At 40.0% G+C, this 14729-nt stretch overlaps 1 protein-coding gene across 1 annotated transcript; it reads right to left on the bottom strand.

Annotated features, from left to right (window-relative positions):
- Positions 1 to 1088: 1088 nt before the first annotated feature.
- Positions 1089 to 14089, bottom strand: GALR1 (galanin receptor 1). The gene is made up of 3 exons (XM_069853034.1): positions 13451 to 14089; positions 5980 to 6045; positions 1089 to 2685 (listed from the first exon to the last, which is right to left on the bottom strand). Exons 1-3 carry the CDS (start codon positions 14081 to 14083, stop codon positions 2368 to 2370), a joined length of 1017 nt encoding a protein of 338 aa, XP_069709135.1. The 5' UTR covers positions 14084 to 14089; the 3' UTR covers positions 1089 to 2367.
- Between the last annotated feature and the right edge of the window lie 640 nt (positions 14090 to 14729).

Genomic DNA, 14729 nt, shown 5'->3' with positions numbered 1-14729 from the left:
TTTCGAAGCTGTAGAATTTCATAATAGGTTATAAATTCAGTTGAAGCCTGAGAGCAGATTAATAATTTGAGTGCGTATTGGGTGATGAGGATCTGAAAACTCAAAGGAACTTCAACATTATTCTAGGTTGTGTTTCCTAACATCAATTCTAGCCTAGAAAATGGTTTCCTGCTCAGATAAGCCCTTCTCCTCCAGCTGAGGTTTTAAGATACATTCAATTTTCTGTTCCTAGCAATATCATGAAACTGCCTCTTCATATGAAAGAATGGACATGAACAGCATGCAATAGCACGTCTTCAGTATTATTTTACTGATTTCAAGTTGACAATACTGACGCATAAACATAGCTGTTTTCACGTGAAACCTCCATCGTCAATGTGGTTCCACCACTCTCAGACTTTTTTTTTTTAAAGCAAGATTCTGGAGAAAAGGAATCTGACAGAGTATCTGGTCAACACTATTTACCATCTTAGATCCAGACAAAGGTGCAGGAATCTCCCAGCTCACGATACCAAATCCAGGGGAGTGGCGGATGTGCTGAAGAGCAGGGTTACCTTTCAGAGGGCCCTTGATAAGCTGGAAGAATGAAGTAACAGTTATCAAGGAAACCAAAAGCAAAGTCCTGAAACTCGGACTGGGACTCAGTGCAATTCTGCAGAAAAGGACACGAGTGCTTGTGAAGCAGAAATTACATATGAGTCAGCACTGAATCCTTGCAGCAATAAATTATTGTAATACTGGTCTGTATTAGCAAGAATCAGCCAACGGGTCAAGGGAAGCATTTAATCTACTCAGTGCTCATGAGAGTCACATCTGGAACAGACTCTTCAGTTTTGAACATCCCAATTCATGAGAGGGATGGATACACCGGAGGAAGGGCAGTGGAAGGCTGCTAATCCAGCCAGGGAGCTGAAGCACAACAGGTGAGGAGAGACTGAACGTGACACAGAAAAGATGGTGGAGGAAAATTTAATTGCCATCTTAAATTACATATTAGTTAGAGAGAAAACTTAAGTATACAGCTACATCAAGGAAATCTCAAGTGGGGGTAATAAAAATATTTTAGTGAGGGTGATCAGCCGCTGGCACAGGTTGACCCTCAGAAATTGTTAAATCACTATCCTCAAAAATTTACAATACTTGCTTAGACAAGGAAGCGATACAACTCTGAGGGCAGCCCTGCTTTGAGAGGATGTCTGGAGGTTCCTTCATCTTAATTTATTCTACGAGTCTATGGCACATTAATAAAAAAGGTAAAAGCTTGTCTTACTCCAGCTAACAATAATGTTCTCAAAGGATTGAGCGTCCTGCCGTTTTTTCATTAGTGGTTTACCACTTAAGGATATATTAAGTACTTTTATAAATTCATTGAAACCACTCATCTTATTAAAGAACTTGCAGAATTGGACCATTTACCTGATACACTTTGTATCGATTTAAATGCATCCTTCTAAATATTTTCCAAATTAGATCTACACAATATCAAGACCCTCCTGCAACTTCTAAGGGAATGCTATTTTTAAATGCTCACACATTTCCCAGAGTTGCTTTAGGGAACACAAAACATATGTACATATTGCACATTTAAAACTGCATATCCATCTCAAAATCTATAAAATTAACAAAACATTCACATACATGCAAAACGTGAAGAAAAGCTTCCCTCTGGTAGATACAAATTGTCATTTTGGTACAGCTACATATAGGCCATAAACAAAACCTTATACAGTGTACACAAAAGTTCTGTGTATACAGTGAGGCAGGCGTATGAAATGTAAAGAAGTCCATCATTACTCAGTATGTTACATTAAAAAGACAGCTAAACAGATAAAATTAGCATTTCCCCTCTAAAGCAACTGCCTCAAGTTGTTCAGTTCTGAATCCGAGCCCATCTTTACTTTAAACAGTCAAAAAGGCATTGTCAAAACAATCTGAAGAGAGAACAGAACATTTCCTCTCTGAAATCATAGTACTACAGTGTTTATTATCTGCAAGACAGAAAAAATAACCATCTCTTCAGTTTGATGGAGTAAGATGTCAAAAAGTTACTCGTCCATATCAACATTTCCTTCTTGTTTATTTGAATATTTACACATTGTATGCTTACAGAGTAAGAATACAGACATACAATCTCTAACAGTTTTTTCTCAAGTATCTTTTAAAGGTCCAAGAGCTTCAAGTGAAGATGCGTCTTTCTAAGATGCAAAGGATCCGCCCAGTTTTCTTTCCTACCAGTTTCACAAACTTTTGCTACAAATGCAACATCAGTACATTGAATACCAATTAGCTTTATCAAGAAAACCCCAGCTCATTGTGCTTTGTCTTCTAGGTGTTCAGTTCGCACAAGCCTACAGGTCTTTTCAAAGTTCACACGTGTGTACAGTTGGTAGATGGTGGTGTATCTATCCGACTTTTGTTTTCCTTAGCATCGTTCAGAGGTGATTCGTTACCTATCTCACATTTGAAGACTTGTTTGTAGGCCTTCCTAAAATTTTCAGAGAGAAACGCGTATATAATTGGGTTCACAGAAGAATTGCTGTAAGCCAGGCAGTGTGCGGTTACTCGGAAGAGAAAGGAGGCTTGAGTCAGGGGGAAAACTCCAAATTCAGCCCAGAGATGAATCACGTGGTGTGGCAGCCAAGAGATGCCAAAAACCACCACCACCACCAACACAGTCTGCGCCGTCTGAGACAGGGAAAGGAAAACACACATGTCTGATGAGCGCTTGAAGAATCAGCTCTAAATCTGCTTCAAAATCACTACTGGGGGAAGGGGAGTGGGGAAGGCATACTGAGAAACTATTCCACACTCTGGAATATCTTTTATTGATTTCAGTCCGTTTCCTATATGGACTTTATTTCCCATAGGAACTACTGCAAGGAAAACCTCAGCCTTGAACAAGTAAAAGGCAAATGTACACCTCTCCTTGAAGGTAAAGAATTATGTTCCGATTCCCTGCAGAAAAGTCTAGCTTTTTCTGAGGTGGACAAAAGCTTGTTTTAAAATAATGATAACATGGGTCTTTGGGAAATCTCATCCAGATCTATATTTCATTATGATGCACAAGAATCTTTGACCATTACTTCAAGACAGATTTGTTATACACAAAGGGAGATAGTGAAGGAGCTTAGAGCAGTCAGGTCAACACTTTGCTCAAGTGTATAAACGGAACAAGGGGCTTTTTTGAAAGTCTCTCCTTTAAACATAAAATTTCCACAGGGGGAGTCATACAACAACTTTCAGGGTTACAACTAGGGAAAAAAAAAGAAGAAAGTAAGGAGTTTGAAATTTCTGTTGTTTGCACCTTGCCAAAACTAATTTGGAAATCAAAGCTCGCCACCAAACACTGAATTGAAAAAATGGAACACAAAATATCCTCAGTGCTGCCTCCTGACTCTACTTTCATTATTTATGAGAGGAAGGGCCATCAAGTCCATTAGATGCATCCAGACAGCTACAGTATCAGTCAGTACAGACCATGCGGGTGCTGAAGGTGTTCTGCCAGGGCACAGGGGAGTTTGGCAATGCTTTCTTTAGCTTTCATTTACTTCAGAAACAGCATTTAGTGCTTTGCTGTTGCTCAACTGATTAATATCTACTCCTCTAACAAGCATCTCGTTCAACTAAATCAGTCTCGCAATAGCCGAATACTCATTCCAAAGCATATTATGTTATGGACCATTATACTTACTATATTAACAATTTAAAACATAATTTTTCAGATGACTTAGGCTCTGCTTCACAGGCAAAACTAACCCAGTGGCTGCAGGGTATATCTAGACTTTTCACTATCTTATTGAACCTGGTCTATACTTCTTGAATTTAATAATGCTTGGTAATAATTCAGACTGACCTACCTCATCACAACATGACCTAACTTAAGGAATTTTCTAAATAAAAAGAAGATTGATTTCTGTGGCAATAGGCCAAAATAACTTACGACAGCTACTGCTGTAGGTTAGCAAAGTCTCAGATCAGAAACCAATGGACATTGTATCCTAAGTATATAGAATTTGTTTAGTCTCAAGGATTCACCTGTTTTCAGAGCAGTTCATTCTCTGAACCCCTCAATGTGTTAATATTCCAACTGAAAACAGATTGTCTGGATACCATATGCACAATTAGGTCTAATGAGGCATTTTACTCCAGTTTGTTTAAAATTTTAAAGAATCCTTACAGCAGGAAAATCACTGACTTACAATACACTGTATAGATGCACCCGAAAGCAGAGGGTGACCATGTGTCTCTTGTAACTATTTTACTTAAGGCATTTCGTATCTGCAGAATAACAAATTTTATCTTACAAAACCTCACAATATCTGTTTTATCCCATTATTCCTCCTAAGCCTAACTTCAGTGCTTATCTTTCCAAGACCATCGCTATGCCTTGCAGTCATGATTACACTAAAAGGTGTCTCTTGTTTACCTAAAGGAAGATTTCTTAGGGTGTCTAATTATCAAATAAAACCCACCTGAAATACATAATGATAATATTGATGCTTTGTCACCAAAAGCACAAAAAGTAGCATTTAGGCACATTCATATTTTTCATTAAACTCTTTCCACACATACAGCAAATTAATTTTAAGATTTTAAGTTTTGAATAAAGCTAGAAATGTATTATTAACCCTGAATTGCATTCTTAACTGAACAGTAGAAGGAAAAGAAGGAAGATACAGTAACCAGAAAGAGACAGCACACTAGGGAAAATAGAGTTGCTTTGAAAAACATGAATTAGGCCTTAGGATCAGAAAGTTATTTTTGAAGGCAAAAAAACTTTGGGGCTGGGGGTTTTTTTTTTCCTATTTGGTCACTGAACCCTGATAAGTCCAAGCTGTCTTGTGTATATCTGTAATGCTTTTCCCTGAAGCTATGAAAGCTAGTTCCTAGTCAGATCTCATTTTTACTTGCAGTTTTTAAGAGTCAGTGTTTAGAGGAAATGCACAGATATTTCCTGTTTGAGAATAATGTAGATGAAAGTAGAGATGGCAATGTACAGAACGCCTTGGAAAAATACATTTGGCCTTGATGACATTAAATGCAAAATTGTATATGTCAATTATTTTACGGAATTGGGGGGTAATATTTTTAATTCTAGGAATTAAAATCTGTTGACTAGGATATTTTTCAAAAACAAGAAAATGCATAAATAATAGATTACTTATCCCCTGTTGAGCCCATGTATACCTCATTTACATTGCAGACAGTCTGCATACCCATATAGTAATAGTGATCAGATCAAACGAAGAGCCATAGCCTAAGGGTTTTTTCTGACTCCACACTTATAAACTGAGAATTTAGTCAAATGATTACTGCGGTCAAATCTGCTCAAAAATCAGAACTGTGTTATATTAGCTGACAAATTCAATATATAAACACATCTTTCAAATATTGTTCTAAATCACAAAGCTATATTCTGCTTTAAAGACCTTTCATGATTCTACTTGTAATTAGTCCAGAACTTAAATCTTGACCATAAGGGAAAAAAAACATTTCATAGAAGAACTGCAGAATCAATAAAAGTCTCTTATTAGACTCCTGTGAGGAAGCACAATAAAACTAATTTTAAAGTCTCATCAAATAACCTTGGAATTCTTCATAAAACATTAAAAAATCCAGCTAGCTAAAAATATCAATAATTTTAAAAAAATATTTACAAGTTCAGGAAAAAATGCCTGTGAGGCAAAAAAACCATTTAATATTAGAGATAGATTGGCTCTCCGTATCTATATTTCAGATGTTCTGAACTTCAAAATCTGGGGATTTGGGGTAATGGCTTGATGGGCTGTAATGGAAAACTCGCATCAGCAAAGATTCCAGACCGGATAACTTCAGAGAAAGGCTGAATACATCATTAGGTACTTCATTTCAGTTACTTCCCCCATTACATCTCTGGCAATGAGCAATATAGTGCCAAAGTAGCTTAATCATAAAACTGAAAATATAAACAAATAGATATTGGTAATAAAAGCAATCTACCTTTTTCTTGGACGCTTCTGACTTCTTTGACATGTTTCTCAACTTTTTATGCAGATGATTAAGAACCTGAAAAGATTAATTTGCATCTTGTATTTCATCATTTTCTAAAATTCAAACTCATATATTTTAGATATGCTGTCCAACACTGCATGAGTTGCTTACAAACGTTGCTGATTCAATTTACATATTTCAAAAGTGCACAGTATAAAATTCAAAGGAATTACATATCTGCATGTGTATGATTCAACAAATATGAATTCAGAGGAATTACATAACAAATACATATTACAAATGAACAGGGCAAAAAATGGAATCCCGTCATGCACCTAGAATTAGTGATCATTTCTCTGCCATAAAAATGTCATTATCTGCTAACTTAGAATGACCTTTACTGCATGTAACTTAAAAAGTGTATGTTTTCAGTCAGAACCATTCTGAATCACCTGCACAATTTACTTTCTTCAGGCAGATATTTAGTTATTTTAATCAGGATGTTGGCACTATTTCATCTTAAAAAGAAGCCTAGTCTTTCAAATATAATTTATACTAAAAGGTATCCTACAAGGATACCTTGTAGGATATGACTTTTCTAGGCATGACTTTTCTAAACAATTTGATGATACCTGCCATGTAATTTTCACAAGTAATTCTTTAAAATATCTCTCAAAAAGGCTTATCATCCAAGATCGGGATCCAAATTTTAACATAATCATTTACATATGAGATTTTGGATAATGGATGCATAGAGGCACATGCCCTACTTTGTTTGCTGTCATTTATACCTGAATTTAATATATTCATATGACATGATTTTAGGCAGAAAGGGCAGGGAATATGCTCTTTAGCTGAACATGTATAACGAGTAGTAAACCATACAGAATAAAAAAAATAGGGGATGCTAGAAGTTCTAATTAAAATATGGTAAGAAGAATTTTTTAGAGAATGTCATGGTGTAGAGCTCAGTTAGATGATGATGATGATGTTAAGTTGGACTTTACATAGTACTAAGATGAATTGACAACAATTTAATAATACGTACGATCATCTAGCATTAAAAGGATTTTTTAAAGGAATATAACATTAAATATTAGGGTTTATAAGGAGAGTTCTTGAGGTGGGGAAGTAGGTATATATTAAAATTCTCTTCTACCACCTAGGGACATTTTCACTGTTTTCTTTGAGATGTATGCCTAACCACTACCAGGACAGACATCAGACAAGATGACCTACAGATTCAATCCCACTCTGCCATTTGAGTCTTAGAAACATAAATAACGAATTAAAAGTAATAAGATGGTATTTGTGAATAACTTATAGCTTATCAGTGGATTCCACTTTTTAGGTATCTAGTCTAAGCTACCCATGAACCACAAAAAAACAATTAAAAAAAATTCGTAACTGCTTAGCATTGGAAGCACAATTTATTTGTGCTACCTGTACACAAACACATTTTTGTGTGGAAAAACTCAGCCCTGCACGTTCCCGGTCTTCTGAAACACAAGTCAGGTCACTACCAAGACTAACCTGAGCTCAAGAAAGGCAGGAGAAATATAAATGAGTTTTCTCTAACAAAGTCTGGTTTGAGCTTCAGCCCTTCTTCCTTCTCCAGGATGAAGCAGACAAGAGGAAAGGACAGAAGAGCTCCTGAGGTCCATCAGAAGACCAGACAGATAATCCTCTGGTTCACACACTTTTTATTCATCAGCTGACCCTGTGTGCAGGACAGCTGAATTGCTTAGTACATGGGTGAAAAATGTAAAAATGAAAAAGAGCATAGGAGAATTACAGTGAAGTTCACATCCCATCACTGCAGCTTCACTTGTCGTATGCCCTTCATGTAACTTACAATGATGGGCTCTTTCCACTGAAACTTTGCAAATCCCATCATCCAGAGACAATACTGCATTGGGATATTCCCCTCACAGCCCAAAACTGAAGTCAGAGAAACACTTCCCAGAAATCAGAACTGCAAAAACTTCTTTTAAAGCTACAAACATTTTTTTGTTTTCTTCTGAAACTTTCAGAACAAATTTTTGCATTGCATCTCTCTCCAGTCCAATGAGACGCAGTAGACAAAGCTATTAAATTGGATATCAGAGGGCAGTGTCCAAGATTTAGATGACAACCTTCCAAAGGATCATTCTCAACCTCTCCTCTTCCAGATTATAGACATAGAATCATAGAATCATAGAATCGCTAAGTTGGAAAAGACTCATCAGATCATTGAGTCCAACCATTCCTATCAAACACTAAACCATGTCCCTCAGCACCTCGTCCACCCATCCCTTAAACACCTCCAGGGAAGGTGAATCAACCACCTCCCTGGGCAGCCTCTGCCAGTGCCCAATGACCCTTTCAGTGAAAAATTTTTTCCTAATGTTTGGCCTGAACCTCCCCTGGTGGAGCTTGAGGCCATTCCCTATCATTTAATAAATGTTTAATAAAATAAGTCTCTGCAGTGAAACCATGCTGGTTCTACATGGTAGTGTACCAGATGGTATGCAAACCAGCAGCAAAAAACAACGGGCAGGATTTAATTACCTACCAACAGCAGTGGGACAGCACTCAGAGACCTATGAAGAAAACGGTGCAGGTTTATTTAAAGCCACGTTTATGCACAAACACTACAAGGCAAATCAAAGACACGTCTCCTCGCTGCCCTGTTCAAATTAGCTCTTCTGTGGGCCAACGAATAATCAATTGTTCCCCTAGCAGCCACCTGAAAGAATAATAATTCTACATGCATCTCTCATTTTGTCTCAGGTTATTTCTTGAAGGAAGGTCTTTGAAAGTATCAACTACTAAATTTACAAGTGCATTTTTGACTTACAGAATTAAACACCTTGCTAAAAATGTTTTATGTTATGTTATGTTTTTTAAAAAATCAGCTCTGTGGAGAAATTAACTCTACATTAAATGTTTCTAAGTCCAGCTTTCATGTACCTGTTGGTCAGAGAGTGCATTTGGCTCTCTGAGAAGCAATCACTTTCTTGTTTTTTAATGGAGATGAAGGAGAGGAGTGTGTAAGGACATTTGTAGGATCATTGAAGTGCAAGAAGACCCAGGCTAGGCTGGACTGTACTACCACAACTACCACTTGTGGCATTTGGATACCCTGGATTTTGCCTACAGACTATTTTTGCAGTTGTTTCAGGGACTACCTCCAGATGGTTTGACAGCCCAGGCTGAGAGACTATGACCAAATCAAGTTGAAAAAATGGATTTTTACAGTCAGGGAGAGAGAAAATAATAGCTTGAACTATCTGTGCCTGATCATATAGGTCTACCAAACAATATAAAAGTTTGAAGGCTACACTTGCTGCATAGTGTATTTCCTATCTGGTTGTATATAATCATTCCACTGACTACATCTTCATATAAGCCGTTGAAAATCATGCAGCAGGAAAGCCTGCCCAAGGTCAGTACGTATTATGAATGAACTACTTGTTTAAGAGAGCCATAACGCAAGCATTACATTCTGAACCACATTTTATAATATGAACCTAATTTAAATTCAAATGCCAATGCCTGCAATCCATTTTTTAAAGTAGAGCTGTTCCTTCTATTATCACAACAGATCCTTTATCCTCTTTGGTTTAATAGTGTGTTGCTAATGTATAATACACTTTATTTTTCCTTTTCATTGTAGTTTAATGAAGTTTTCCCTCACTGCTCACCAAAATCTAAGATATAATATCTGAAGGCAAGAACCATATAAACTTGTACTTTATGTTGAGTCTCCTACTTTTTACAGCTTACTTTTAACCAAGTCTATAAATCATGCAAGTCTTCCATGCATTCAAAGTGTTTAGAATGATACATAATAATGGAAGCATTCTTAAGGCAATAAATAGGTTTTTTTCAAAAAAGAAAAGTTATCCACATTATATATCTATAAAATGAAAAGTTTGATATTGATTTTTGGTGTCTAGCCTAAAGGTATGGTTGATGGAGGCCTGACTTACAAGGAGTGAATCACAGAATCATAGAATCACCAGGTTGGAAAAGACCCGTCAGATCATCGAGTCCAACCATTCCCATCAATCACTAACCCATGTCCCTCAGTGCCTCGACCACCCATCCCTTAAACACCTCCATGGAAGGTGACTCAACCCCCTCCCTGGGCAGCCTCTGCCAGTGCCCAATGACCCTTTCCATGAAAATTTTTTTCCTAATATTCAGCCTGAACCTTTCCTGGCGAAGCTTGAGGCCATTCCCTCTCGTCCTGTCCACTATCACTTGTAAGAAGAGGCCAGCTCTTGAGGCTACGAAGCCTCATAACTGGGTACTCAAAAGCAGAGGAACCCAAAATCAGTTGTCACATTGCAGATCACCTCGTGAGAACCTCAATGGGAACCATTTTTCACTTTACCACTTTTAAGAACACACTAGGGAGCAGACATTGTAGCTAAGTTACAAAGCACATACAAATGGTCAGATAGAAAAAAATACATTAAGTTATATGATAAGCATTAAAAAATAAGAATACAGGCTGTCTAGAAACACGTAGTGCTGAAACTCAACTAATAACTAACCATTCCTCTGGCTGCAATAGTAAGCTTCTTTCAAGAATAGTTCTGTGAACCAACAAAAGCTGCTTTCCTATGGAATTGTGGTTTCTTGACTGTGTTTTCCCAAAAAGATGTGGTCCCTCCATAAGCAGAAGCTACAGAAGACTTCTTCCCCCTATGGCTTTTCTGGTTTTTAACAGTCGAGTGTAAACTGACTCCTTGAAGAAAAGAGAAGATGGAGACTTTTTCATTGACTCTTGTCTTCACAAAACTTGGGAAATATCATTCCTTCTGATTTTTTTTCACTCCTTTATCAAGTTTGGTTGAAACTGACCCAAAGGTATTTGTGGGAGAGAGGGGATGGGTGGCTGTACACACACGACAGAGCACAATTTCATAAATCTCTGTAAGAGCACATGATGCAAGATTTCCAGTTCTGATTTGTGGGAGGACGCTGTTTCCAAACACCACGCACTATTTCAGCACTTCCATAGGTTGTAACAGTCTTGTTGTCCACTGAGAAAAATACCAATCTGCCTTAATATAATCTGAGAGAGTGTGAGAGAAAAAACTCTGCTCCCTATTAGAGTGCCTAAAAAATGAGACTTTCAAACTGAGTGTTGAATAGCAAATTACTTATAAGAGAAAGAGAAGTGCCTTAAAGGAGTCTGGAAAAGGCAATATATTCAAATAGAGAAATGAGTGTCCTTTGTCTTAATCTACTGTATCAGAAGATTGTATTATTTAGATGACCCACAGTTCATGAAAACCAGTGAAGTACATAAGAAACTAACGCATTTATTTTTACAATATTTCCAAAGCTATTAGCCAGTAGCAATCCTCTAACACCGAGTGCATCCAGAGGTCAAAATACTTGTACTTCATGGTACTCCAGTGACATCAGTAAAAGATCACCCTGCTGGAGACCTGTGAGAGTAGGTATGACTTTAACAAATAAAAAATTTTAGCTCTTATTTTCAACTCCCACCATCGGTAATTTCTCCTCATTCTGCCCCACATGCCAAAATATCACAGTTGGGGATTTGCTGGTGGTTCTCGATGAGGGCAGGAATGAGCCATGATGCTGCAGGGTACAAATATCTCAAACAGCTTTGTACAAGTCGTGGCATTTTTCAGCTTCATCGACACCGATGGGAGTACCATGTGCCTCCCAGAGCTCACTGCTACAGGTTGAGTCCTCCAGCATGACACCATGGCAAGCAGGATCATGCAGAAAGGCTCAAAGCATATCACCAAGCAAGGGTGAAGCCCTAGCCTTGGCAATAATTTAAGTGCAAGGTTTTAATTGTAACTTGGGGTGGCTTTGATTTTATCACCTTGTTCCAGGTATGTATTTCACAGTGAGTTGTTGTGTTGTTTGGTTTTTCTAAAAAAAAAAAATCCCAAACCCTATATATCCATACTGATATTGAAATATGTGCTTTTGTAGTGGCACTTTGTAACAACACGCTGTGATATATTATATTTTGTTTAAGCAAATTTCCTTTTTTCTTGCCCCTATACTATGCAAGACTTCGAAAGACTTGCTTTCAATCTTCTGTCATATAATCGGACTTCGAAGGCTGGTATTTTATGCTGAAATTGAAGATGCTGTGGCTTTGGAAAACACAAGTAAGAATTCTTAATAGCTAATAAGCTCCCTCTGCACACATTTGGTAACAGTCTCCCTGAAATACGTAATGTTTTCTTAAAACTCTGATGATTCATGGCTATAGCAAGTTTCTTTCCTCTCACAGCTCAGTTATATTCACCAACATAAATCTTTTCACCAGTGTATTCACTTATGGAAAACAAAATTCAGTTTATACATGAAAACATGCATTTCTTTTCCACTTGCCTGTTCAGACTTACTTCATTACAAACAATAATTTAAAAAAGATGTTCCTCTGAGGTCTGCATAATGCAGTTTTAGCAGAGCTGGATGCGATTCTATCCTTAATTTGCACATCACAATTAAGTTGATGTCATACATATAAAACCGAGCAGAACATAAAATTATTTGATCAAACCGAATACATTAATTACATCTGTTTAATTTGCCAATTGAAGAACTGCCTTCTTGACACTTAAGCAGTCCTTATTTGCAAGAGCAGACCTATCCTCTCGAATGTAAATTACTGCCTAAGGAGAAATCTTGCTACTGAAGGTTGCTGGCACATGAACAGGGAAATCTCTGCCTAATTTAGAAGGTAGCAGACAATGCTCCAAATCCTGTCTGGAAGCAAGCAGTGGACCCTACGCTGAAGGCTGCAATCAACATTCAAAGAAAAATGTGACGGTTCAAAAGTCCTTAAGTATCACTACTCAGGCACACTTACTTATTTCTTTTTCCTCTCCAGGTCCTTATGTGCTGCTCCCTAGCATCACCTGCCCTTGCTGAATTCAGAGGTAAATATCCCAATCACTTCACAAGGGGCAAGACAGGGTTCATGGGGACCAGGCATCACGAGGCAGATCAAAACTGTGGATTTGTATTATTTATAAGTGCACTAAGTTTTAAAAAACTTCAGTGCCTCATCTGAAGCCTGAACAACCTGTTGCTGCATCGTACTTTATTTGAGTTAAACTCCCCATGCAGCACTGCAAGAAAATAGGAGAATTGTGTTGACAGAGAAAGCAGCAGAACACTGGGACTTCCCAGTGCTTTGCAAGAAGGAAATTGGCAGAGAGAACTCCAGTAATTGCCTGAACAAACCCCCTCCCTGCCCTGTGTAGTCCGCGTCCTGAACTTTCTGTGCCACAAACACGTGTGTGTGTGTTTCCCTTGGTTATAAAACCTCTCCTCTCCTTTTGCACCACAAACTCACCCCTGCCCTGTGCTTCCCAAGACCACGATGTCCCTCCACACATGCGTAGGTTGCTCACAGATCAAGGACACCAATTGTGTGCACCCCCCATCCCTTTTCCATCTCCTTCATCACCACCCGCTTCTGCCCCACCTTGGCATAGCAGAAGGAGATGAGCAGCAGCGGGAGCAGGTAGCCGAAGACAAACATGCAAACCACGTAGACCTTCTTGTGCCGCGGGTTGGGCCAGTGCTCCCAGCAGAAGGTCTGGTTGCTGGCGTCGCGGTGGAAGAGGCGCTGGTGGTGAGCCACGGGCGAGGCCACGGCGAAGGACAGCGCCCAGATGAGCCCCACGCCCAGCAGCGCGTTGCGGGAGACGCGCACGGACGACGAGCGCCGGGAGTGCACGATGGCCACGTAGCGGTCCACGGACATGGCCGAGAGCGTGAAGATGCTCACCAGCATGGAGACGGTGAAGAAGTAGTGGATGAACTTGCAGATGAAGGCGCCCAGCACCCAGGTGGGGAGCACGTAGACTGTGGACTGGAAGGGGATGCAGAAGAGCAGGTAGGCCAGGTCGGCGATGCTCAGGTTGAGGATGAAGATGTTGGTGGTGCTGCGCCGCTTGCCCGGCTTGCTCCTGGCCAGCACCGTGATCACCAGCGAGTTGCCCAGCACCCCCAGAGCGAAGATCAAGCCGAAGACCACTAGGGTGATGAAGTTCTCCACTCCGATGCCGAAGAAGGGCTTCCCCCCCGCCTCTGGGAGCCCGGAGAGGTTGAGCATCCCGCGGGGCGGCTCTGACCCGGCTCCGGACCGGTTGAGGGGCTCCATCTCGCTCCCCGATGGAGGGACGGACGGACGGACGGACGGACAGAGGGAGAGGAGGGACAGAGGGAGGGGAAGAGGGCGCCCTCTGCCCCGCTGGATGCGGGTCGAAGCGCTCCAGCCGCCTCCCTCCCTCCGCCCCCGGGCTGCTCCGGGATGCTGAGCGCTCCAGGGATGCTGCTTCCCTTGGGGAAAAGATGCTGGGGGGAGGATTTATTATCCCTTTTGGGATTTCCCCGCCCTGGTTAAGCTCGCAGCTGCCCCCGGGTGGTGCTGGAGCGGAGCAGGAGCCGGTCCCCACGGTGGAAAACTTCTTTCTGCGTTTCGCCTCGGCTCCTAGGGATGCTCGGCAGGGCCGGCCGGGCTTAAATAAACTCCTTGGAAAGACAGGAATAACGAAGCGCCTGCGTAAACCCACCTCAACAGGTAGCCGGCAGCGAGGCTTGGGCTCAGCATCCCCCGCGCTCAGCGCTTTCACCTCCTCCGCGGGATTTTATGAATCAGTGACGCGCAGCAGCTCGCAGGACCAAAAAAAAAAAAAAAAAAAAAAATTAAAAAAAAAAAAGTGGGAGACGCTGTTCCTCCTTCCCGAAACAAATAAAAG

The sequence above is a fragment of the Phaenicophaeus curvirostris genome, chromosome 3 (assembly GCF_032191515.1).
Source record: "Phaenicophaeus curvirostris isolate KB17595 chromosome 3, BPBGC_Pcur_1.0, whole genome shotgun sequence".
In the NCBI taxonomy this organism is placed as follows: Eukaryota; Metazoa; Chordata; class Aves; order Cuculiformes; family Cuculidae; genus Phaenicophaeus; species Phaenicophaeus curvirostris.
This window is presented reverse-complemented; position numbering and strand designations above follow the sequence as displayed.

Coding starts and splice junctions, on each gene's coding strand:
- GALR1 (XM_069853034.1), bottom strand. CDS start 14,083: ATGCTCAACCTCTCCGGGCTCCCAGAGGCGGGGGGGAAGCCCTTCTTC. Junction 6,046..13,450: donor TCTCCTTCTGCTATGCCAAG/GTGGGGCAGAAG, acceptor TAATCTTTTCAG/GTTCTTAATCATCTGCATAA. Junction 2,686..5,979: donor CAGAAGCGTCCAAGAAAAAG/GTAGATTGCTTT, acceptor TCCCTGTCTCAG/ACGGCGCAGACTGTGTTGGT.